Below are 26,913 nucleotides of genomic sequence, written 5' to 3' on the forward strand. Positions count from 1 at the left end.
GAACTGTTCTGGTTTCTGAACTTCCCCGACAGGACCCCAAACCCTCTGAGTCATCCCCCCAGGCTTAACGGGACTCGGGGAGAGTTAGTGCGGAGGCCAGACACTAGTGCTTTTCAAGAATTTTGGTTACCAAGGCTTTCCGGAGCCGAGCGAGGTGCGGCTCTGTTTCCCAACACCCGCGCTCCGCCCGCCAGGCCGACCCCGCGTTACTGTCCCCTGCGGCGGAGACCCGGCGCGGCTCCGGCGTCCTCCAGAGGACCCCCATCGTGGGAAGCCAGAGCTCCGAGGCTCCCCGGGGCTACGGGGCCGCCGCAGAAGCAGCAGGCCCTCCCCACGCGAAAACCAGCGGACAGAAGGGTGGCCACGTGAAAAGCAATGGTGACATCCCCCAAGGGTGAAGGGGAGTTGGCCCCTGTGAACAGAAGAGGCAGCCGGGGCCACTGGCGATGACATGGAGCCAGCACCCCCTAGTCAGGGTGCTGAGGCCAAAGGGGAGCCTCCCTCCCCCGCAAGGAGACTCCCAAGAAGACGAAATTGTCTTTCAAGGCCAGGCATGGTGGCTCATGCCTGTAATCCCTGCATTTTGGGAGGCCAAGACTGGGGGAATCGCTTGAACCCAGGAGTTCCAGACCAGACTGGGCAACATGTCGAAAACCCATCTCTACAATACTACAATAAAATAGCGTTGATGGTATAGTGGTGAGCATAGCTGCCTTCCAAGAAAAAAAAAAAAAAGCTGGGTGTGCTGGGGTTGTGATCTCAGCTACTCCCGAGGCTGAGCTGGGAGGATCCGCTTGAGCCTGGGGAGGTCGAAGCTGCAGTGAGCCGAGATCACGCCACTGCACTCTAACCTGTCTTAAAAAAAAAAAAAAAAAAAAAAATCTCTTTCAAGAAGGCTTTCTAAGAGCAGCTTGTCCTTCAAGACAAATGGGAAGGAGGGTGGGGTGCTGCCTCTGCCTCCTCACCTATGGACGAAGAGCAGGAGCGGGGCGGGAGGAGATCAGTGCCTGCAGCGACAAGGGCACTGCCCAGGAAGGGAAGGCTATTGCTACCCCTGACAGCCGGGAGCCCCAGGCCAAGGGGGCAGAGGCAGTGCTGCCTCAGAAGAAGAGGCAGGGCCCCAGGCTACAGAGCTGTCCGCTGCCTTGGGGCGGAGAGTGGCCCTACACCAGCCCACGCTGAGCAGAATGAATAGTGGGGTGGGCCAGGTGGTTGATCTCTAAGCTGCAAAAACTGCTGTTGTTGTGAGGTCACTGCCTGGACCTGGTGCCCTGGCTGCCCTCCTGTGCCCAGAAAGGAAGGGGCTATTGCATCCTACCAGCTACATTCCCTTTCCTTCTCTCCCTCCTGTGGATTCTCCAATCCGCCATCTGGCTTTCCTCTTAAGACCAGTTGAAGATGGTCCCTTACAGCCTCCCAAGTTAGATTAGTGATATGAAATCCTCCTTTCCCTGGCCCTGCCTCCTTCCCTGTCCCCAGCCCTGCAGAAGGCAATTTTTGGTTTTCTTCCCCAATTATTTTCCAAGTAGGTTTTGTTTACCCTACTCCCCAAGTCCCTGAGCCAGAAGTTGGGTGCTTCAACTCCCAAACCTTGAGGGTCCAGCCTCCCCCGTGTTGAGTTTTTACTCTCTGGTGCTCTGCCTAGTGTTACCTGGGCCGGGGGAAAGCGGGGGACACTGCCCTGCCTAGGGTTCTGTTCAAGTTCAAACCTTCAGCTTGTGAATCAGCTGTGTCTCTTTTTTTGACTTGGTAAGCACGTATTAGGCTTTGGGGCCAGGGAGAGGTCTGTAATGTGAAATAACTTCTTCTTACCTTTTCTTCTCTAATTTTTATAAATAACTTTTCATGGCCAAACCCCAGATTTGTATTTTTTTTTTTCTAACTGCTAAAACCATTCTCTTCCACCTGGTTTTATTATAACAATTGGAAAAGGAATACATGTCCCTTAAATTTTTTTTGTTAGATGTATTCTTTATTTTTTCCAAGAGATTTATTGAGATATAATTCATATACAATATAGTTCACCCATTTAGAGTGAACTAGTCAACAGTTTTTAGGATCTTTAGAACTGGGCAACCATCATCACAAGGTGAGAACATTTTCATCACTCCCCACCCTTAAAGAAACTCTGTAACCTTTAACCACCACCTCCCAATTCCCTATTCCCCATGCCTAGGCAACTACTAATTTGTTCTGTGTCTCTATAGTTTTGTCTATTTAGAACATTTCATATGAATGGACTCATAATAGTATGTGATCCTTTGTGACTGGTTTATTTAACTTGGCAAAATGTTTTCAAGGTTCATCTGTGTTGTGGCAGGTACTCCATTTCTTTTCATAGCTGATTAATAGTCCATTGGATAAACATTTTATTTATCAGTTCATCAGATGAGGGACATTTGGGCCATTTTCAGCTTTTGGTTATTATAAATAAAGCTGCTATACATGTTTATGTACATGTTTCTGTGTGCATGTATGTTTTCATGTCTCTTGGGTAAACATCTAGGAGTGGAAGTTCTGGGTCAAATGGTAACTCTATGTCTCTTATGTTTAACTTTTTGAGGAACTGCCAGACTGTTTTTTTGCCACTTTACATTCTCACCAGCAGGGTATGAGCATTCTATTTCTCCACATCCTCGTCAACACGTGTTATTATCTGGCTTTTGGATTCTAATCATCCTAGCAGGTGTGTGCTATGGTTTGAATGTTTGTCTCTCCGGAAACTCATGTTGAAACTGAATCCCCAATATGGCAGTATTGAAAGGTGGGGCCTTAAAAGGTGATTGGGTGGTGAGGGCTCTGAAATCCATCCATCCATGGGATAATGGATTAATGGATTATTGGGTTAGCACAAGAATGGGACTTGTGGCTTTATAAGAGGAAGGAGAGAGACCTGTGCTAGCACACTGAACCCCATCACCATGTAATGCTCTGTGCTGTCACAGGACTCTGAAGAGAGTCCCCACCAGCAGGAAGGCCCTCACCAGATGTGGCCCCTTGACCTGGAACTTCCCAACCTCCATAACTGTAGAAAATAAATTCCTTTTCTTTATAAACTACCCAGATTCAGATTTTCTGTTATAAGCAATAGAAAATAGACTAAAACAGTGCACCTGGTGCTTTAAAATATTTTTTGAGATATAATTCGCATAGCATCAGTCACTATTTTAAAGTGTACAATTCAGTGATTTTTAGTATATTCACTATGTTATACAAACATCATTACTACTAATTTCTAATTCTAGTATATTCCATCAGTCCAAATAGAAACTCCATGTATTTTAGCAATCACTGTTCATCTCCCTTGCCCCAACCTCTTGCAGCCACAAATCTACTTTCTGTCTCTATCGATTTGCCTCTTCTGGATATTTCGTACAAATGGAATCATGTATTATAATATGTGATATTTAGGCCAGGCGCAGTTGCTCACGCCTGTAATCCCAGACTTTGGGAGGCTAAGGCGGGCAGATCACCTGAGGTTGGGAGTTCGAATCCAGCCTGACCAACATGGAGAAACCCCATCTCTACTGAAAATACAAAATTAGCCAGGTGTGGTGGCACATGCCTGTAATCCAGCTACTCGGGAGGCTGAAGCAGGAGAATCGCTTGAACCTGGGAGGTAGAGATTGCAGTGAGCCGAGATCCTGCCATTGCACTCAAGCCTGGGCAACAAGAGTGAAACTCCGTCTCAAAACAAACAAACAAAAAAACAATTATATGTGATATTTTGCAACTGGCTGCTTACTCTTAGTGTAATGTTTTCCTTTATGTTGTAGCATTACCAGTACTTAATTTCTTTTTAATTGCCAGAAAATATCCATTGTATGGGCCTAGTGCTTCTAAAGCATTTGATGTCTTCTCTTTTCCTTGCCCTTCCCTGCCCAAACAACTGTGGAGTGGCCTGAGGACTCATGGCACTTTCTAGTGGTTCTGTCAGATATATTATTATGCAGAGCTAAGTTTGATTTACTTAGTAAAGGCTAAATAATGAATGTTTACTTATTTTTAAAAATAGCTTGTTTAGTTTAACTATGTAACAGATGTGATCCATTGCTTAGGTGACTTTGCAAAGTTGAAAATACAACTTTATCACGGGTCTTTTTTAAAAAAAGAAAAAGGATGTAATTTACATCATTGCTTAATAAATCTGTTATTTTATTATTTATTTATTTATTTTTTTTTTTTTGAGACGGAGTCTCGCTCTGCCGCCCAGGCTGGAGTGCAGTTACTGGATCTCAGCTCACTGCAAGCTCCGCCTCCCGGGTTCACGCCATTCTCCTGCCTCAGCCTCCCGAGTAGCTGGGACTACAGGCACCCGCCACCTCGCCTGGCTAGTTTTTCATATTTTTCAGTAGAGACGGGGTTTCACCGTGTTAGCCAGGATGGTCTCGATCTCCTGACCTTGCGATCCGCCCGTCTCGGCCTCCCAAAGTGCTGGGATTACAGGCTTGAGCCACCGCGCCCGGCCAATAAATCTGTTATTTTAATCTACAGAGTATTTTTACATTTATCAATGTCTTTTTTGGAGGGCAATATTTTATTTGCGGAAAATCTGAGGCTAAATTTGGAGACATTTATTTTTTAGGGTTTGGAATATGCAGTTAGTGAAGGTAATAGCAGATGACTAGGCTGCATTATCTGTATTTACAAGGCAGTAACTAGTCATATAAAAGAACAGAGGAAGGAAAGAAAAGGATTTATTTCGAAATCATAGGATTTCAGTTTAGAACAAGTTTAATAAAGTTTAGTAAAGTTTAACAAACTTTAAATTTTTTAAATTAAAGTTCATAAACAATCTTCATTCAAGTTTTATATTGTTATTTTAAAATAATTGAGTTAGTTTTAGTTTTCTTGTCAATTAAAGTAATTTTTTATTAGCTTATATTTCATCAATGTTTATGTGACACTATGAAGCAGATATTTTATTTAAGCTTTACAGCAAATTTTGAGATAAGTTCTATTTCCCACATTTGGAAATCTATGAGCTGATGGGGGAGGGGCAGAGCACCCAAATGTTTCTTCTTTTTGTCTTTCAAAAGTACTATTTATCTTCAGTTAACAAGCAATATTTTATTTTTGTATTTCTTCATTTATTCATTTATTTAGAGACAAGGTCTTACTCTGTCACCCAAGCTGGAGTGCAGTGGTATAATCACGGCTCATGCAGCCTTGGCCTCCCCAGGCTCAAGCAATCCTCCCACCTCAGCCTCCTGAGTACCTGAGATTACAGGGGCATGCTACCACACCTGGCTAATTTTTTGGTTGTTTTTGTAGAGAAAGGGTTTTGTCACATTGCCCAGGCTGGTCTTGAACTCCCGGGCTCAAGTAATCTGCCTACCTTGGCCTCAGAAAGTGCTGGGATTATAGGCCTGAGCCACCGTGCCTGGCCTTACAAGTGGTATTTTAGGAACAGATATTTAGCATTGTGTTTGGTGAGGAAAGACTAAGTTATGCTGTGGAAACAACTTCACATAGCACTGGCCATAAGCAACAGCTGATTCCTTGCTCATGCAGAGTCCTCTCTGGGTCTGAATGAGGATTTTGGACAGCCCCTTTCCATGAGATGGTACAGCGTGGCGCCTCCACGATCACCCTGGCAAGGGAAGAGAGCACTGAGAGACCCACACCAGTAATACAGCCAGTTCTCATTATTTGTGGTAGTTACATTCCTTAAAGTAACCATAAACACCAACTTAGTAAATACTGACCCATTGCTCCCAGGGGAAATATAGAATTAGGTTCCTGTAAGCCTCTGGTCACGCTATTTTCAGTAACCAGTCAATACATAACCTTGTTTTATGTGTGTTTCTGCATAAATATATCTTATTTAACAGGTGTTGTTGATTCATTAACATTGAACTCACAACCAACAGCATTATAACTCATGACTGAATGACACACATATCTTCTCCATAAGGCACATCACAGCCTTCTTGCACTTAGGAACACCAGACAGCACATCGGCCCTAAGCCTGGGGGCTGTCTTTTGTTTTGTTTTGTTTTTGTTTTTGAGACGGAGTCTCGCCCTGTCGCCCAGGCTGTTGTGCAGTGGTGTGATCTCCACTCACTGCAACCTCCGCGTCCCGGGTTCAAGCGATTCTCCTGCCCCACTAGCTGCCCGAGTAGCTGCGATTACAGGTGCATGCCTCCATACGCCTGAGGACTGTTTTAAACAGCAAACAAAAAGCACAAAAATGCAAAAACGGTGGCACTCCATAGACTGTGAAATGGACATTGTCTACCGCACGAGAGCTAAAACAAGACAGAGCTTGCCTCATCCAACTTCAGCTAGGAATGTGTGCACTGGGCAACCTGTATTTTCCAAAGCTCTGTGCCTGCATATGTCTGAGAGTGACCAGAAAATGCTGTGAGTATTGACTGTGGAGTTACAAAGACATTTTAGCAAGCAGGCAAATTTGCAAATATGCAAATATGGAATTTGTGAATAATGAGGATCAACTGTAAATGCTTCCTGCAGTAAGTTACATAGGTTGTTTCCATCCACTTTCATTGACCAAAGCAAGTCACCGGGCCTTGATTAACCTCAAGGGGGTGCAAAAATGCTATCGATCTGTGTTTTTAAAGGAGAGCTCAAAATATTTGAGAAAAGCCTGTCTGTAATATCATTGAGTCACACGTTGTTTATTTATTCCATACTTGTGGCGGATTTTTATTTCCCAAAGATGGTTGCAACATTATCTTCCATCCAATGTGCTGTTCTTATAACGTGACTTTGACATACCTCTAATTAAGAGGTGGACATCTTTTCTCCCTTTCCTTGAAACTTGGCAGGTTTATGATGACAGTAGAAGGCTAGATCATTAAAGTTGTCCACCTAGTTTTCTTTAGGACACTTGCTCTTAGAATCTAACAGCCATGCTGAAAGGAACCCCAAGCAGCTCCATGGAGAGCTATGTGTAGTATATCCTAGCTGAGGACCTGGCTGACAGCTGGTATCAACCACTGCCCATGTTGAGTAAGTAAGTGTTCAGATGATTCTAGCCCACCATTGAGTCACCTCCAGACATCCTTGAGTCTTCCTCCCGAGGTCCCAGAAGTCATAGAGGAGATACAAGCTATCCCTGCAGTACTCACAGAAACTGTGAGGATAAGAAAATGGTTATTTTAAAAAATGACTTTATGTTTGGGGTAATGTTTTTCAGAAAGAATAACTTGAAAAGTATTTATTATATACAGTATTGTAGTAGGTTTTGGTGGGTGGTATGGTTTGGCTCTGTCCCCACTCAAATCTCATTTTGAATTGTAATCCCTACTTGTCAGGGGAAGGGCCTGGTGGGAGGTGATTGGATCATGGGAGTGGACTTGCCCCTTGCTGTTCTTGTGATAGGCTGTTCTCACGAGATCTGGTTGTTTGAAAGTGTGTGGTACTTCCCCCTTCACTGTCTCCTGTTCCACCATGGTAAGACGTGCTTGCTTCCCCTTCACCTTTTGCAGTGATTGTAAGTTTTCTGAGACCTCCCAACCATGCTTCCTATAAAGCCTGCAGATCTGTGGGTCAATTAAACCTCTTTTCTTCATAAATTACCCAGTCCCAGGTAATTCTTTATAGCAGTGTGAGAACGGACTAATACAGTGGGTTTTAGCAACAAATAGTATTTGATTTTGGCCTTTCTGGGGTCATCCATGCACTCATAACATAGTTAAATATCTGGTCTTCTTGGCCTTTTTTTTTTTTTAAGACAGGGCCTCACTTTGTCGCCCAAGTTGGAGTGCAGTGGCTATTCGCAGGCACAGTCACAGAGCACTACAGCCTTGAACTGCTGTGCTCAAGGTATCCTCCCACCTCAGCCTCCTGAGTAGCCAGGACTACAGCTGCATGCCACCGCTCTCAGCAGTTACCTAGTTATCTGGTCCCCTTATGGTTACACGTGTCTCATATGTGATAACTGTAAAATGGGTAGCAACTTGGTATTCTAACAAGAAATTTAGTCTTTTTTTTTGGCTGGCTTCTCCTTCAGTTTTGATGAGAATTAGAGTACCCATTAACGATTTAGACGCAAAGCAACCCATGAAGCACCTCCTCCACTGAGCTCTTTGCTTTGTGCCTGATCCATAATTGCATGCTAAATGTTGAATGAATGCCAGTCGTAGAATTTGGCAGACACATAGATAGGAATTGAGTGTTTTTAGGAACACCTGGGAACCACCTTTCTTATCTGTCACAGAAAATGAAGAGACACTGAGTTGTGGGGTTGAGGATAAAAAAGCTAAAGTCTCAAGCTGGAAATGCTTTTAAAAATTAAAATACCAATTTTAATCAGAGTGAGGCTTGATATAACTTGTAAGTCTGTTGGAGGTGTTTATGAAAAAAGAGAGGCTCATCCATACTGATTTTAAAAGATTTATGCTTTGAAGTAAAAATAGATGACCAAATATATCACAACTAGATAACTCACATTCTCAAAAGCACTTAACAAAACTAATCTTTGATGCAGCTAAGATAAAATGTTTCTGATAGATCACTTGATGAAAGACCATTTTCCAAACATTTAGTGCTGCTAAGATGTTTCCTTGAACTATTACATGTGGGGTTTCCATTGTTGCAGTAGAATTATCGTATTCTTCCTTTCTTTTTTCTTTTTCTTTTCTTTTCTTTTTAGAAATAGGGTCTTGCTCTATCACCCAGGCTGGAGTGCAGTGGCACAATCCTGGGCTTAAGCAATCCTCCCATCTCAGCCTTCAGAGTAGCTGGGACTATAGGTGCACACCACCATGGCTGGCAATTTCTTTAATAATTTCTTGTAGAAATGGGGTCTTTAACTCCTGGGCTCAAGTGATCCTCCAGCCTCAGCCTCTCAAAGTGCTGGGATTACAGGTGTGAGCCACCATGCCTGGCCTGCATTATTTATTAAGGTAAATTAAAGCATTAGTAGGAATTGGACTTGACTCCCTAATGACTTTGGGAACATAGGTGTTACAGAGGTTCAGTGTCCAACTTCCCAGAAGAGGAGTTCCTCTGCCTGCCTCTTTAACAGATCTGCAAACTGGTCAGTTCTCAGCCTGCTCGTAAGTCCTGAATAATGGTCTCCCCAGGTTGTTCTACAGTTGAGTGTCTACATGTGCACAATGAGACCCAGGCACAGAAGAAATAAGTAACAGATTAAAAATTGCCTCCAAGGTCATGTGTGTTGGCTCACACCTGTAATCCCAGCACTTTAGGAGGCTGAGACAGGAGAGTCACTTGAGCCCAGGAGTTTGAGACCAGCCTGAGCAACATAATGAGACCATGTCTCTACAAAAAAAAAAATTTTTTTTTTAAATTAGCTGGGCGTGGTGGCTGAGCCTATAGTCCTAGTTACTAGTGGGGCTGAGGTGGGAAGATCACTTGAGCCCTGGAGGTCAGGGATGCAGTGAGCCATGATCACGCCACTATACTCGAGCTTTGGTAATAGAGCAAGACCCTGTTAAAAAAAACTCCACTATCATGGAGAAAAGGTTTAGTAGTAACGCCTGAAACATCTCCTCTTTGAGATCAATGCTTCTCAAGCTATCTGCAATGAAAGATCCTTTATATATTTTTAAAATTTCCAGCTCATCTTAAACCAACATCAGTGTCTACTGCACAGGACCATGTGCAGCTCATACTATAGGCTACTGAACCCACAAGTTCTGCAGTAATTTAGTTGGTCTATACCAATATCAGTGAGATGAGTCCACTGATCACATGCATGGATTTTGTAAAAAATAAGTTGCTATGAATGTCTCTAAACATGAAACCAGCCCAATTGTGCCATAGAACTGATGTTCATGGTTTCTTTTGAATAAACATAGAAATTGGCCCAGTGTTAAAACTTTAGAAAGTTATCTTTGTCTTATTTGAGTTCCTTTCTCAGGAAACCAACCATCAGGCCTCCCAGATAGTATCAAGGAACTGAAACTTACAAGATTATTGCATCTGGCCAATGAGAGGCCAGATCCCTTACCCTTCATGATTGTCTAACCGACCACTTGCCTCCTGTTAACCAACTCCTCTTCCTTACCCCTTCCTAACTCCTGTTTTCCCACACATAGTTATATTTCCTCCCTGCTACATACACCCCTAATTTTAGTTGGTTGGGGATTTGAGACAGATCTCTCATCTCTTCAGCTGCAGCAACTGAATAAAGCCTTCTTCCCTGCCAATGCTTGTCTCAGTGATTGGCTTTCTCTTTGGTGAGCAATGGGACTCAGATGGAACCCCTGGTGTTTTAGTAACAAATGCTTACTCTCAACTTCTCTTATCATCTTATCTCAGACTATCAACAGATAGCTTGTGAGCCAGCATCAGTTCATGGACCATAACTCGAAGAACACTAATTTAGATGACTATCCCTGTCTCCTGTCCAGCTGAAACCTGATTTAGCCTTTCCAATCATTGCAGTACTTCTGGGGTTGACTCTCTGGATACTTAGCTTGTATTTATACTTAAGGAAGACTACAGTGTATTAACATGGATTAGATGATATTATTTTATAGTCTATACTCATAATTTTCATTGCTATAAATTTAAATATATAAAATTATATTTTACTTGGTTTTATTATTTGTTTATTTAATATTTAGAAATTTTTTTTTCCAGGTTCATATTTGTACACATTGACTATCACATGATGAGCTGACATTATTAGCTTCTTCAGGCATGAGGACTTAATGGATGAGGCACAGGCAGGCTGGAATCCATCAATGTTGCTTTCACAGCTAGAGTTTCTTTAGACATTCACTTAAAGTATAGGACAATCAAAGTCATGCCCCTTTTTGTGGCTAGTACACAATTCGTTCTACTTGTAAGAGTGTTAAGTGTTGGAATATTGTTAATACCAGTGAACAGGAATTGGGCATCAGTTTCTGGACTGCCATGATTTTAGTCTCACCACAGTCACAAAATCTGTAGCCTGCGTCCTTCAGCGTGGGCAGCCACCCTCCACCAGGTCAGAAGAGGGTGCCTCCGCTTGGCTTAAACCCACATGTAAGAATCTGGGTTTCCATCTGAGCTCTGCCACTTTCTAGCCCTCGGCCCAGGATTCAGCCTCACCAAATCTCTCTCTTCATTGGTACAAATAGCTGGGTATTCATCACATACAATTTTGAGGATTCTAAGAGGAAATGCCCAGTTACTGCTTAGCCCAATATTTTGCATGTTGTGTCCCCATAAATGATAGTTGTGAGTATGGTTTTTTGTGAATGAAAACTCTGGGTCATTTCACTAAGCCCTGAGATCCATTAATTGAACTCGCCTGGTCCTCTGTCCATTAGAATCTCCAGGCATGAGAACTTAGTGGATGACGTACAGAAAGGTTGGAATCCATCTGTACTGCTTTCACAGCTAGAGTTCCTTTAGACCTTCACTTGACGTAGAGGACACTCCATTTGCAATAGTTGTTCTGTCCTCAAGGCAGATGTGTGTTTGAACACTGGATTGTCCCAATAGCCCTCTGAAGTAGATCCTATTAATATGATAAAAGAATAAATAAATAATGAATAATTTAGAGATGAGAAGATTCAATGATATGTTCTTGTACATTCTGCATATAGAAGAAAACTTATTAACATCACTTTGTAACTTATTGTTATGATGGCGTTAGCAAAATGGGAGAAAATAAGGGAAGGAAAGTCTGGCTAGGACCACTGAACTTGTGTCGGGGAGGAAAGATAAATTAATTCTTATTTTCTCTGAATAAAACATCCAATTTCCTGTTTCCTTGCCTGAATTTTGCTTGCATTGAATCAGGATAACCTCCTTCCCAGGGCTATATTGTGACCATTGCGGGCCTAAGGCAACTTTGTCTTTGTGGTTTCCACACGAAAATTATAAAATATATGAATTACATTTTATGGCTGTATTGGTATAAAGATGAATATAATCTTTGATCCCCAAAGTTTATTTTTTCTTCTGATTTTAAAATAAATTAAAACCTTTTCATGGACCCTAAAAGTAAGGTGAGCTTTGGGGATGGTGCCTCGTGTGCCTGTTTGGCCCTGGTCCCACCATAGCAATTCAGATGTTTTAGTTTCCTTATGAGAGAGTGAGAGTGCTTGATGTATAACATGGGTTGGTAAATATAGAGAGGAGCTGATGCTTGCTCTGTCCTTAGGCAGATGTGTGTTTTAACACTGGATTGTCCCAATAACCCTCAGATTCTTGTAATATGATAAAGGAACAGATAAATAATGAACAATGTAGAGAAAGGAAGATTCAGCATTTGAAATCAGAATATTTAATTTTTTCTCCACTTTGTTCAGAATCCGGTAGATGAAGAATGCAAATATTGGCCCTTCAAAACATCCAACTATGTGCATTGTATAAAAACTTTGAGGGGTTGGGTGCAGTGGCTCATGCCTGTAATCCCGGCACTTTAGGAGGCCGAGGCAGGTGGATCACGAGGTCAAGAGATCAAGACCATCTTGGCCAACATGGTGAAACCTCGTCTCTACTAAAAATATAAAAATTATCTGGGAGTGGTTGCACATGCCTGTAGCTACTCGGGTTGCACAGCTACTCGGGAGGCTGAGGCAGGAGAATTCCTGGATCCAGAAGGAAGAGGTTGCAGTGAGCCAAGATTGTGTCACTGCACTACAGCCTGGCAACAGAGCAAGACTCCATCTCAAAAACAGAACAAAACAAAACAAAACAAACAAACTTTGAGGAATTGAGGACATGAAGATATATTTTACCTATATGGCAGAGTCCCTCCCCCAGGAGCAAGAACACTGTGGGACTTAAGAGTTTTTCCACCCTGTTGCCCAGGTTGGAGTGCAGTGGCACGATCATGGCTCAATGCAGCCTCAACCTCCTGGGCTCAAGTGATCCTCCCACCTCAGCCTCCTGAGTAGCTGGGACCACAGGTGTACACCACCATGCCTGGCTAATTTTTAAAAAATTTTTGTGGAGATGGTGTATTGCCTTGTTGCCCAGGCTGGTCTCAAACTCCTGGGCTCAAGCCGTCCTCCTGCCTCGGCCTCCCAAATTGCTGGGATTACAGGCATGAGCTACCATGCTAAGCCCTTTTGTGGTTTTCACTGAGCACTTTATATGGTTCTATTTTCTCTGATTTCTTACACATCAATTATTCTTATTTTTTAGTGGTGGGCCTAGAATTTGCAATATATATTTACAATGAATCCAGGTCCTCTTTCAAATAATATTATACTGCTTCATAGATAGTGCAAGTACTTTATAATAATAAAATTCTCCTAATTCCTCCCTCCTGTCTCTTATATTATGGCTGTCATGTATTTCACTTATATATAAGCACACATAATCAAGCAGGTTTTTGCTGCTATTATTTTGAACAATTAAGACTTTTATCAATTAAGAACAGAGCATATACAAAATTACTTTACCTTTATTTATCCCCTCTATAATCCTCTTCCTTTCTTTTTTGTTTTGTTTTGTGAGACAGGGTTTCACTTCGTTGCCCAGTCTAGAGTGCAGCAGTGCAATCATAGCTCACTGTAATTACCAGCTCCTGGGCTCAAGCGATCCTCTCACCTTAGCCTTTCGAGTAGCTGGGACTACAGGAATGCACCACCATGCCAGGCTGTTTTTATTTTTTTTAGATGGAGTTTTGCTCTTGTCACCCAGGCTGGAGCGCAGTGGCGCGATCTTGGCTCACTGAAACCTCCACCTCCCAGGTTCAAGCCATCCTCTCACTTCAGCCTCCCCAGTAGCTGGGAATACAGGCACACAATACCACGCCAGGCTAATTTTTAATTTTTTTTTAGAGATGGGGTTTCACCATGTTGCCCAGGCTGCTCTCGAACTTGTGAGCTCAAGCAATCTGCCTGCCTCAGCCTCCCAAAGTGCTAAGATTATAGACATAAGCCACTGTGCCCGGCCAGAAAGAAGCATATTTCTGATGACCACAATTCAGTCATCATCTAAAACATGTTTTATACTATTCAAGTTCAGGGTACTCCATTTTTCCTCATCTTCCTTAAATCATAAACTAAAACACTTTTCAGCCATAAATCGAACAATCCAGAGAGTATTTCCCAAGCAATGAATCATTTTTTATTTTTTATTAAAAAAATTTTTTTTGAGATGTAGTTTCACTCTCATTGCCTAGGCTGGAGCACCATGGTACAATCTCAGCTCACTGCAACCTTCACTTCCTGGGTTCAAGCGATTCTCCTGCCTCAGCTTCTCAAGTAGCTGGGATTACAGGCGCCCGCCACCATGCCTGGCTAATTTTTGTAATTTTAGTAGAGACGGAGTTTCACCATTTTGACCATGCTGGTCTCAAACTCCTGACCTCAGATGATCCGCCCGCCTTGGTCTCCCAGAGTGCTGGGATTACAGGTATGAGCCACCGCACCCAGCCTCATTTTTAAAATTTTTAATTTTGTAGAGATGAGGTCTCGCTATGCTGCCCAGGCTGGGCTCAAACTCCTGGGCTCAAGTGACTCTCTTGCCTCAGGCTCCCAAAGTGCTGTGATTACAGCTGTGAGCCACCATGCCCTTCCCTCTTCCTCCCTTTATCCAAATTTCTGACCTGTGTCATTTTCATTATCTCTGAAGAATTTATTTTAATATTTCTTACAAAGCAGATGGCTTGGCAACAAATTCCCTCGATTTTTGTTCCTGTGAGCAAGTTTTTCTTTATCCCTCACTTTTGAAGAATAATTTTGTAGAATACAGAATTCTCAGTTGGTGTTTTCTTCCTGTCAATACTTTAAACATTTCATGCTACTCCACTTGCTTGCATGGTTTCTGAGAAGCTGAATGTCATTCTTGTCTTTCCTCTTCTATGGGTAGTGTTTCTTTTTTCCCCCCGACTTCAAGATTTTTCCTTGTGTTTGATTTCCTGCAGTTTAAATATGATATGCCTACGTGTAGTTCTGGGACAATTATCCTACTTATTCTCAGGCTTCCCAGATCTGTGGTTTGGTATCTGACATTAATTTGGAGACATTTGCAGTCATTATTACTTCAAATATTTTTTCTTTTCCTTTCTCCTTCCAGTATTCATATGCGTGTGTAACACCATTTGTAATTGTTCCTCAGTTCTCAGATGTTGTTCCTTTTTTCAATTTTCTTTTCTTCTTCGCTTTTCCATTTTGGAAGTTTCTATTGACAAATCCTCACGCTCAGAGATTCTTTCTTCAGCTGTGTCTCTTCGACTAGTAAGCCATCAAAGACACTCTTCATTTGTGTTACAGTGGTTTTGATCTCCAGCGTTTTTTGATGTTTTTCTTGCAATGTCCATCTCTCTGCTTATGTAACTCAACTGTTCCTGCATGTGGTCTCCTTTTTCCATTAGAATCCTTAGCATATTAACCCTGGTTGTTTCACATTTTGGCCTGAGAATTTCAACATTCTGCCCTATCTGAGTCTGCTTCTGATACATGCTCTGCCTCTTCAAACCGTGGTTTTGTTTTTGCTTTTGCCATTTAGTATGCCTTGTAATTTCTTGTTGAAAAGTGGACATGATGTAAAAGGAACTCTGATAATTAGGCCTTTAGGAATGTGGAGGTAAAGTGTGGGGAAGGATGTATTCTGTAGCCCTTTAATTAGTTTTAGCAAGCCTCTGCGCCTGGGGTGTAAGCTTCACAGGTGCTTCTCATTATTTCCCTCCCTCTTTAGGTGGGACAGGATGGCGAGAGGGGCGAGAGGGGCGAGAGGGGCTAGAGCAAGTAGTTCCCTTTTCCATGTGGAAGGCTAGTGGGGGCTGAAGCTGGGAATTTTCCATCCCCCAGGTCAGTTAAGCTCTGGTAAAATAAACTCTCCTGAGGGCAGGCCTTGTTAAGAACAGAATGCTCTGGTGCATTTCAAAATGGTTGCTTCCCCTGTCCCTGCCAGAAGCATAAGGGGATTTTCTCTGATTTTCACTGTGAGAACCTGATAGGGTTCCTGGAGGTAACACTCACAAAAGCACGGGGGCCCTCCATGAATGGCACCCCTAGAGTTTTTAAACTCTCAGAACTTCCAGCAATTCATCAATTACAGTTCAGGTTTTCCACCCCCAGCTGGTTCCTGGAGGTTTCACTCAGGTAAGTTGTGATTCTCTGTGTCTGTCTGTCTCTCCGACTTTGGGGACAGCGGTTTGTCCTGTGACCTCACTTCGCTAATGGATTTAAGAAGAGTTGATTTTTCTCTTTGTTCAGCTTTTTCTTGTTGGGATGACTTCCAACTTCCTTACAAGTCAGAGCGGAAAGCAGACGTCATTTCCTTTTTATAAAATGATAAAGATATTTTCTGGTCCACTGTTGAATTTAGTGAAATGTCCACATTCTATTCACTAATTCTATTTCCCATTCTTAACTTTTTCTTGCTAAAATTATTTTTTCCCAAAATACCTTTTAGTTGTTAACAATTTAATGCCTCTATTTGCGGATTTTCTTCAACTCCACTTTTTCTTGAAGTGCTAACAACCAGATTATTCGTGTTTGCCAGTTGTGTCAACATTTAAATAAGGATGTACTGTTTACACTGTTGTTCCCCATGTTCTGCCTGCAAATCCTGCTTTGTCAATTGAATTGGCTGCAGCTGCACGTTTGGTTGATGGCGTCAGGAAACAGTTTACAGAGAATGTTGGCTTATAAGTGAAGGCCCAAAACTGTATATGCCGATCTCATTTTCTCTAAACCTGTTAACATAAATCTGTCCACATTGAAACTCACCTGTATTTTATGGTTCACTCATATTACCTAGAGTAATTGCTTTCAATCTTGGCTTCATATTAGAATCACTGGCTCTATTTCTCTCTTTCTTCTTTTTTTTTTTAATTAAAAAATTTTTTTGGTAGAGATGGGTCCTTGCTATGTTGCCCAGGCTGGGCTTGAACTCCTGGGCTTGAGTCATCCTCCTGCCTCAGCCTCCCAAAGTGCTGGGATTACAGGTATAAGCCACTGCACCTGGCCACTTCTGGCTCTATTTCTATGTAATTGGTCTGTGTGGGTCCTGGTATCCGATTTCTAAAAGTTCCTCCAAGTGATTTTACTATGCAGTTAAAGTTAAAATCCAAGAGCTAGCAAACTTTTTTTTTTTTTTTTTTTTTTTTTTTTTTTTTTTTTTTTGAGATGGAGTCTTGCTTTGTAGCCCGGGCTGGAGTGCAGTGGCCGGATCTCAGCTCACTGCAAGCTCCGCCTCCCGGGTTTAGGCCATTCTCCTGCCTCAGCCTCCGGAGTAGCTGGGACTACAGGCGCCCGCCACCTCGCCCGGCTAGTTTTTTGTATTTTTAGTAGAGACGAGGTTTCACGGTGTTAGCCAGGATGGTCTCGATCTCCTGACCTCGTGATCCGCCCGTCTCGGCCTCCCAAAGTGCTGGGATTACAGGCTTGAGCCACCGCGCCCGGCCTTTTTTTTTAAATATTTTTAAAAGTTTTGTAGAGATGGTTTAAAATTTTGTAGGATGGGGGTGGGCTTGCTATGTTGCCCAGACTGGTCTTAAACTCCTGGCCTCAAGTAATCCTCCCTTCTCAGCCTCCCAAAGCGGTTACAGGCATGAGCCACTGCGTCCAGTCACCAGCAAACTTTTTCTCTGAAGGATCAGACGGTAAATGCTTTAGGCTTTGAGGGTCAAAGAGTCTCTGTTGCAACTAAACTCTAACCTCATAGCATGAAAACAGCCACAGGCAAGTGAACATGGCTGTGTTTAATAAAACTTTATTTCTAGACATTGAGATTTGAGTTTATGTAAATTTCATGTGTCATCAAATATTCTCCTTTTTATGTTTTTTCAACTATTTAAAAATGCGAAAATCATCTTGCAGGATATACAGAAACAGGTTGCAAGTGGGATTTGCTCTGCAGGCCAGATAGTCTGGCAACCCCTGGTTTATGGTTTATTTGCTTCACTGCTTCAGTTTGGTGCCATAAGACAAAATGTTTCTTTCCCTAAATCACTGATAACATTTTTAATGAGTCGTAGCATTGGTTACTTATTTTACATGTCTTATCAGAACAGTTTAAAACATGGCAATGCATCTCCTTAGTTAGAAATTGTAGCAGCTGGGCACGGGGGCTCACGCCTGTAATTCTAGCACTTTGGGAGGCTGAGGCAGGCAGTTCACTTGAGGTCAGGAGTTCGAGACCAGTCTGGCCAACGTGGTGAAACCCTGTCTATACTAAAAATACAGAAATTAGCTGGGCGTGGTGACACGTTCCTGTCGTCCCAGTTACCTGAGAGGCTGAGGCAGGAGAATAGCTGGAACCCGGGAGGTGGAGGCTGCAGTGAGCCAAGATTGCACCACTATACTCCAGCCTGGGTGACAGAGCAAGACTCTGCCTCAAAAAAAAAAAAAAAAGAGAGAAATTGTAGCAGTTGGGATGCTTTTGTCTTCAAGTAGCAAGCCTGGCTTAAATGGCTTAAAACAGTAGGAAAGGGCTGGGTATGGTGGCTCATGCCTATAATCCCAGCAGCACTTTGGGAGGCCGAGGCAGGTGGATCACTTGAGCTCAGGTGTTCAAGACCATCCTCGGCAATGTGGCAAAACCTTAGCTTTACAAAAAATACAAAAATTAACTAGGTGTGGTGGCACATGCCTGTAGTCCCAGCTACTCAGGGAGCTGAGGCAGGAGGATGGCTTGAGCCTGGGAGGTTGAAGCTGCACTGAGCCAAGATTGTGCCACTGTACTCCAGTCTGGCAGACAGAGCAAGGCCCTGTCTTGAAAAACAAAAACAAAAAACAGTAGGAAAGGTATTCTATCATTAAAATATAGACAGTTGTGGGGTTAGTTCAGCTGCTCTACAGCGTCATCACAGACAGATGCACATCCAGCAGAGGGCAAGGGGATTTCTTTCCATGTGTTTATTTTTAACAGCGAGGCAAACTTTTCTAGAATGAGCCCCTCCTCCCTTATAAATATCGCCTTCAGTCCCAAAGACCAAATCAGTTCCTGGTGAATGAATTAAGATCGCCTAATTAAATGTCATGATGCACCCTCAGGGTTTTAGAAGGGCCCAGCCTGCCTTAAGCAGGAAGTCTCAGGATCCCAGAACAAAATTAGGGTTCTGTGAGCAAGGAGGAAGGAGGAATGGCAATTGGAAAAGAATCAACTGGATCTCTCGCAGAACTAGATTCTTGGGATTAAAAAAAAATTGTGGGCCAGGCATGGTGGCTTATGCCTGTAATCCCAGCACTTTGGGACGCTGAGGTGGCTGGTCAGGCCAGGTGTTCAAGACCAGCCTGGTCAACATGGTGAAACCCCGTCTCTACTAAAAATACAAAAATTAGCCAGGCGTGATGGCACATGCCTGTAATTCCAGCTACTTGGGAGGCTGAGGCACAAGAATCACTTGAAGCCAGGAGGCAGAGGCTGCAATAAGCCCAGCTCACGCCATTGCACTCCAGCCTGGGTGACAGAGCGAGACTCTGTAACAACAACAACAATAACAACAAAAAATACACACACACACACACACACACACACACACACACACACACATATATATCTGAAGAAGGTTGTGTGCTGAGCTTCTTGAATTTCCATTTGTTTATTTCCTTTAAAGAATGCTAGAGAATTGGTCAGTACAATTTCCTTAAAAGAAAACCTATTGATTTTCACCTAAATAGATTATATTTTGCTTTAGTTTTCAAAACCACAACTATTATTTCCATGAGGTTACATTTTTAAAAAGTATTCTATTTTTGCCTATTTTATTGTTTTAAACTTTATCACATTGCATATCTAGTATAAAAATGTTCATGCTAAAATGACTTTCTTTTTTGAGACAGGGTCTAGTTCTGTCACCCACACTGGAGTGCAATAACACGATCACAACCCACTGCATCTTCAACATCCTGGGCCCAAGCAATCCTCCCACCTCAGCCTCCCAAGTAGGTGAGATCACAGGTGTGCACCACCACACCCGGTTAATTTTTTTTTTTTTTTTGTAGAAATGGTGTCTCACTGTGTTGCCCAGGCAGGAGATCCTCCCACCTCAGCCTCCCCAAATGCCAGGATTACAGGTGTGAGCCACCATACCTAGCCCCAAAATGAGGGTTTTTTTAAGTCACCAGTTTTGTTCATTTTGAACCATCACACATGTCTAGTTTTGAATTTTGCATTGTGACAACAATAAAAATTGTTTTCAAAAATATTCTAGCATTGAATAAGAGTTTCACTTCCTGCTTTTCACATGTCACTTCCTGCTTTCCCTTGTCACCTCCATGGGCATTTTGATGTACCTCCCAAGTGGTAATACCCACCTATGTCTCCTTATTTGAAAAATCACTGAGGAGGCCAAGCGTAGTGGTTCACACCCATAATTCTAGCACTTCGGGAGGCTGAGATGGGAGGACTACTTGAGCCTAAGAGTTCAAGACTAGCCTGGGCAAGAAGGCAAGATTCTGTCTCTATAAAAACATAAAAAATTAGCTGGGCATGGTGGTGCACACCTATGGTCCCAGCATCTCAGGGGGCTGAAGTGGGAGGATCACTTGCTCCCAGGAGGTCAAGGCAGCAGTTAGCTGTATTTGTGCCACTGCACTCCAGCCTGGGTGACAGAGCAAGTTCCTGTCTCAAGAAAGAAAAAATCACAGAGGGAGATCTTGTATCAATATCAATTATACTCTCAACTGTGCTAATCCTTCTGAGAACCCCGATCCTCCAGGAGCATGGGGTGAAATTCGACCTTAGCAATTTTCTGGGGAGAACATCTGGCACAGTAGAAGATGCTTCTGCCCAGGGCAGAGAGGCCAGGCTTCTGTTCTTGGCTCTGCCTCTTACGAGGTATGTTACATTGGACAAGTCACTTAACCTCTCTAAGCTGTAGCTTTGATGTCTATAAAGCAAGAATTTGAACTTTGTGGCTGTAAGGTCCCTATTGGAACTAATAGTTTTTTCTTTATCATGTAATCCAAAATGTTGACCTATCCTTTCCAATGTTAACCTGATTTCTACTGTCATTGTTGCTTGGTGAAGCTTAAAAATTCAGTCACAGTGCTACACACGACGTATTATATGGTAGTGTTATATAATAAGATAATAAGTGCTATCTAATAAGATAATGTGTTATAGCAGAAGCTCTCTCTTTTGCCACAGCACTGTCAGATGACCCATAATATCCTAGTGTGAGACATTCCCATGTCACTAAGCCACATCTCTCCCACATTTGAGGAAGCAAATCAGAAGACAAATAAGCAAGGTGACTACAAAGAAAATAACTTTGGACAGCTTTATTATTATTTTTTAACTAAAATGTTTGCAAATATCTACATTTTCATTGCTAAAACTGTAATATATTTCACTGTTATTTACAACACAACTATCCCCTGCAGCTCTAGAGATGTCTTTTACTCCTTCTAGAACTCTCTCTGTATCTTGGAGCATTCATACAGAAGTGAAACAAACCATGAAACCCTGAAAACCTGGTGTGGGGAGAAAAGTTATATTTGGTGGCAAAAGTAGTTACCTTTGGCTGGTCCAGAATTTTTTTTCTTGCCTTTCAGAGTCCATTCCTTTGCTCATTAGTAATTCAATGATTTTTTTTCAACTCACATAGAACTTTCCTTTTTTTTCTCAGGAGTGTTATACATTTTAGGAGAGTGCAGTCATCTTTAGAAGAACCTGGGGAACTTTTCCCTAAGGAATGTGAAAATAGGTTAACTAGATTGGCATTTGTCAAGCTTTGCCCTCAGCTTGAAGTGCTCCATTGGCAGAGGTTGGCCAATGAATAGCAGCTTCTTGTGTCTAGGGGCCCTTCTCCCTCTTCTCATGGGCGCTCTGTTAAAGGTGGAGAGCTATGTTTTATATGATTCCCAAGAGCAGTTTATTTTTGCCCTTCCAGTCCATGTGAGCCCTCTTCATACTGAAGGACTGCATCCCCGGGCCTCCTCCCCAGGAGGATTTCTGGTGGCCTCCTCGTAGGAGGGCAGTAAACACTGGGAGGGGAGAGTGGCCTCCGGGGGCAATGGGGAGTAGGGGAAGTCCTCACTGCCCCAGGCCAGGCCGGGCAGGTCTGTCACCTCTTCTGCAGGTGGGTGCTCTGGTAGGTCAATGCTGAACACCTGCCCCTGGGGTGGCGGGGACTTGCAGCGGCGGTACAGGAACAACAGCAGAAAGGCCAGGAAGAGCAGGATAGTGGCTGGCAGAAGGATGCACAGGAAGGGCTCCACATCCTCCTGGGTGGAGCTCACCCACTGGGTGCCCTGGAGTTAGAGAAGGAAGCCCAGTTAGGAGATGTGGAAAGAAGGCCTCGAATTTCTTTTTTTTTTTTTTTTTTTTTTCCTTGTTTTTTTTTTTTTGTTTGTTTGTTTTGTTTTTTGAGACACAGTCTTGCTCTGTCACCCAGGCTGGAGTGCAATGGCGCAATCTTGGCTCACTGCAACCTCCACCACCCTGGGTTCAAGCAATTCTCCTGCCTCAACCTCCCGAGTAGCTGGAATTACAGGCATGCACCACCACGCCTGGCTAATTTTTGTATTTTTAGTAGAGACGGGGTTTCGCCATGTTGGCCAGGATGGTCTCAAACTCCTGACCTCATGTGATCCGCCCACCTTGGCCTCCCAAAGTGCTGGGATTACAGGCATAAGCCACGGCCAAGGCCTCGCATTTCTAAGGTCCTGAAGTTCCCTCTCATCTTTCATTCTTCTTTCTATTATTACTCACTCTAAAAATCACTGTTATTTACTTATGCCGGTGAGCTTAAGCCTATATGAAATAATGTTAATTTACACAATAAAGTGTGAATTCAGAATGCCAAAAAGTATACGTTGATGAGATCTTACAACATTTCCACAAAAGTAAAAATATTGAAATAAGTTTTGGTTGGAGGTCTGCTGTTCATTTTCTGGAATGAAAATTCTTACTATTTATGTACTTATTTTATTTAGAATGAGACCAATTATGATTTATTGCCACTAACGGATTATGTGGGACTCACTTAAGTTCTTTAATTCTGGAACAAAAATCTCATGATGTGTTCACATCACAGGTAAAAATTACATGCGTGTCAAATGTAAATAACTGAATTTGGATTTGATAGTTGGTGCTTATGATGAATGAGATTTTAAAAATTCTTTAAATTTGTTTTTGTAAAATTTGTAGGATAAATATGCAAACATTTTACCTTTTTAAAGACAAAGAATTACAGATGAATTCTTGGGCAACCAAAAAGGTATTGATTTTATAATATTAGCTCACAGAAATGATAATGGCTCTTGATGGCAGAAATAATACAATAGGCATGAAATGATGTTTAAACAGCAAAGTAGGAAAGCAAGTTTAAAAAAAAATACTGTTCCTAATGCACAGAGACTGCCTTTAATAAGGCTACTAAGAAATAATGAAGTGTTAAAAAGTTTATCTCTTTTATAAAGCATATAGTAACAAATGTAAATGTTAGTATCTACTATGGAGGAAAAGAAAATATTTTAAAGCCTTGTAATTATGTTTAAAATAAGCAAACAGAATATTAAGCTCTTTACTTATTTAAAAGAAAACCTAGGCCAGGCCCAGTGGCTCACGCCTGTAATCCCAGCACTTTGGGAGGCTGAGATGGGAGGATCACTTGAGGTCGGGAGTTTGAAACCAGCCTGGCCAACATGGTAAAACCCCATCTCTACTAAAAATACAAAAAAAATTAGCTGAATGTGGTGGTGGGCACCTGTAATCCTAGCTACTGGGGAGGCTGAGGCAGGAGAATCACTTGAACTCAGGAGGTGGAGGTTTGCAGTGAGCCGAGATCGTGCCACTTTATTCCAGCCTGGGCAACAAAGCGAGACTCTGTCTCAAAAAAAAAGGAAAAAAAAAAAAACACCCTAATAAACTATGAGAGATGAGGTTCACTCCTTGATGTTGGTGGAAAGGACACATGTTTTGCTGGTCATGACCTCTTAAGAGACTGGTTTATGTAGCTAGCATTGTATAATGCTAGATGTTTGTATAATCTTTTGTTATTCCCTACAGACTTTACAACTATGTGTGTGGTTTTGACTTGAAATTAGATGGTTTATTTAATATTTATATTTCCAGATATTTTGTCCTTGGTAAGATATGAATTAAGATATTTTAGCTTAAAGAACATAAAAATAGTGTTCTCGAGAAGCAGAGCATCATCTTTGAGGGTTGACAGCTCTGTGTTTGAATTCCTACGATGTTCTAACACCTGTGTGACTGCGGACTGTTCACTTGCCTTCTCTGGGCCTAGGCTTTCTCCTCTGTGAAATGGAATTAATAACATTGTTATCAAGGGTTAACATGAGAAGTAAATGAATTAAAGTGCATAAAGCTCTTGGTGATAGTACTTATATATTTATATCTCAGTGACTTGAACGGTCAAGTTTACTAAACCTAAAATATTAAAGATAATCAGAGAAATCTAGAAATTTATTGGTGAGGCTAGAAAATCAGAGAAACCTAGAAATTTATTGGTAAGGCCAGAAAAAAAAATCTGGCATAACTAAATTTATGTTTTAATAAATACATATTTTCAGAAAAAAAGTCTCATGGTTTATATATGTGACTGTTCTAAACGATAAATTCCTTCTGTTTCTTACATAAAATCAAATTTGTTATCAGAATTATTAACTTAAAATCTGTTGTGACATAGTAAGGACTTTGATTACAAAAACTGTAAGAGTAGATGAACTCATAAATTTGCTACAATTATTAAGAAATCAAGTTGGAGTAAGGACATTTTAACTATAATTTGTTTTTTCTCTCTAGATGAATCACCAAAAAAAGTTTTAGCATTTTTAATGATTAAACATTAGCTTAATAGCTTATACTAGCTTAATAATTCAATAATAACTTTGGCTATTATCTCTTTTAGTATTTCAACCCTGATAAGCATAGACAATTTTTCATAATCTATTTTTATTTCATTCTCTATCAATAATATGGATGATAACAGTTTCTGATTAGTTGTGGCCATCAATTTTAAATTCTCTGTTATATCCTAGATAGTTAGTAGGCATAGAATACAGAGATACTTAATGTTCTATTTAAAAGGTTTCATGTTACAGATTCTTTGTTTATAATTATGCTACTTACGGTATTCTCAATACTAGTTGCAAAAATTCGGGAAAGGAGAAGTACCACAGTCCCTGCTGTAATCAGTACTTCCGTTGGCTGATTTAAATTTGTCCACATAGAAAGTGGCATTAGAAGACTTTTATACAGCAAACTAGGACAATTTTTTGAGACAAAGGACTTTTCCAGTTAAGAGAAGCCCAGAGCTATCGGACAAATTCATTGCAATATCCTTAATTTGCTTATTTAATTATTTATGGTATGTTGCTTAAAATTGTTGGATTTTTTTAATGTGGAAAGGATGTCTTTTTTAGTCAAAAATTCTAATTTGCTCACCTGCCTCAAAGTTATTTTTTAACTTTTAATGTTTTTCTGATGTTTATTTTATATCGGCTTAAGGGATTTGTTGTTCAGGGGATATTTTCAAGAAATGTCCAATTAAAGGTGTAACTGCTAAAGGATATCTCAATATCCATATCAATATATATTTATGTATTTTTTCTGTAAAATGTGGTTTTAGAGAACTTAAATACTAATCTCACCAGTTGGTTTTCCAGAAAGCAAGAAAATAGTTGGATTTCCTTCTTTCTTGGGTTGTCAGCAGTGTCACTCATTTCTCCTCTGATTATAAAATTCTTAGGTTTTAGATTTGTAAAAATATTTGTCCTTAATGCTGCCTCCTACGGAGACTTCACCGGTGATTTGCCAGACAAAGCAAAAGCAGCTGCTGCATTTCTTAGTGAGAGACAAAATCTCTTTAACCCCCTGCTGTCTTACCTGAAGTAAGATGCATGGTTTCTGCTAACACTTAAAAACAGTGGTTAATACACAGCCAGGACCAAAGAGAGGCTCTTATTTTTGTATATGTAGACATTGCACCCTGAGCAAAGAACCAAGTTGTAACACCGAGGCTTTTCCGTTGTAACACCTCTGTTGACCCCTGGTTTCAGGTGTTCTTCCACATATTTCAGATATCAAGGGTTCTTAGGAGGATACAGGTGTGCCAAGTTTTACTTGAATGTATCCTTGTCCAAAAAGTATAACTTTCAAGTTATTGCCTTTAGACCAAGCCAATCAGTGAATTCATATTTTTGTTATAGCTGTAAGACAAAATTGCTACCACTACGTTTTAAGATCCTAAAACCATAGGTATTGTTGATTTTAAAACTGATGAAGACGTTTTGGGGAAGAAAAGACTTAAGTCGTAAGTACAGACCTGCAGCTGGGTCTCCAAGAGAGGCGGGCTGGGCTCGCTGGTTAACCACTCGTATGTCTCCCGGCCAGCATGTCCAAACTTCTTCCAGCTGCTGCCCAGCAGTCCCCGCATGTTTTCATCCAGCTGACGCCCTGGCCACCCTTCCACCTTGCTGCCCAGATTTCAACAATGCTGCTTGCTCTTGGCCTGGATCCAGTTTGGATGTGCTTGGTTGATGGCTGTTGGTAAACTCGTCCTCAGATGAATGGCAACAGGGAAAAGAAACCAACCAGAGAGACCTCTCAGGACTGACTGTTTAGATTCGGTGCTTCTGGATTTGTGTCTGTGGCCTTTATCACTATAGGGGTTGGCATCAGATATCAGATATGGAATAGATTTCAGACAAGAGAGTTTTCTGCACTAGCATTACTACAGTGCAAAGAATGGCCTCAGTGAATAAAGAGCTGTTTATATTTAGGACGTAAATAAGAGCCTTTCCCTTTGCTTAGCACACCTCTCTCTAGAGACCTATCTGACCAAGGAAAACTACTCAAGCTGAATTTCCCACTAATTATTTCTGGATTCTGTGGTACAGAGAGAAGAGATATTTGGTAGAAAAGCAAAGACTCATTAATATTTTACTGAATTTACAGATGAAAGATGCCTAATGATAAAGTTGTACAGAAGACAGACCATAGCTTAGATTGTTTGGATGGAATGTTTGCCAATTTCAATTTGTAAAAAAATCAAATTAGCAGTACCTAAATAGTCTTCCTTCTGATTATCTTGTGAACTTCATAAC

General features: G+C 41.6%; 1 protein-coding gene across 1 annotated transcript; it reads right to left on the reverse strand.

Annotated features, from left to right (window-relative positions):
* Window positions 1-21,109: 21,109 nt before the first annotated feature.
* On the reverse strand, window positions 21,110-26,596 carry SMIM28 (small integral membrane protein 28). The gene is made up of 2 exons (XM_050787432.1): window positions 26,133-26,596; window positions 21,110-22,092 (listed from the first exon to the last, which is right to left on the reverse strand). The coding sequence occupies exons 1-2, from the start codon at window positions 26,241-26,243 to the stop codon at window positions 21,748-21,750; spliced, it is 456 nt and encodes a 151-aa protein (XP_050643389.1). The 5' UTR covers window positions 26,244-26,596; the 3' UTR covers window positions 21,110-21,747.
* Between the last annotated feature and the right edge of the window lie 317 nt (window positions 26,597-26,913).

The sequence above is a fragment of the Macaca thibetana genome, chromosome 4 (genome assembly GCF_024542745.1).
Source record: "Macaca thibetana thibetana isolate TM-01 chromosome 4, ASM2454274v1, whole genome shotgun sequence".
NCBI lineage: Eukaryota > Metazoa > Chordata > Mammalia > Primates > Cercopithecidae > Macaca > Macaca thibetana.

Coding starts and splice junctions, on each gene's coding strand:
- SMIM28 (XM_050787432.1), bottom strand. CDS start 26,243: ATGCGGGGACTGCTGGGCAGCAGCTGGAAGAAGTTTGGACATGCTGGC. Junction 22,093..26,132: donor TCTTGGAGACCCAGCTGCAG/GTCTGTACTTAC, acceptor CTCTAACTCCAG/GGCACCCAGTGGGTGAGCTC.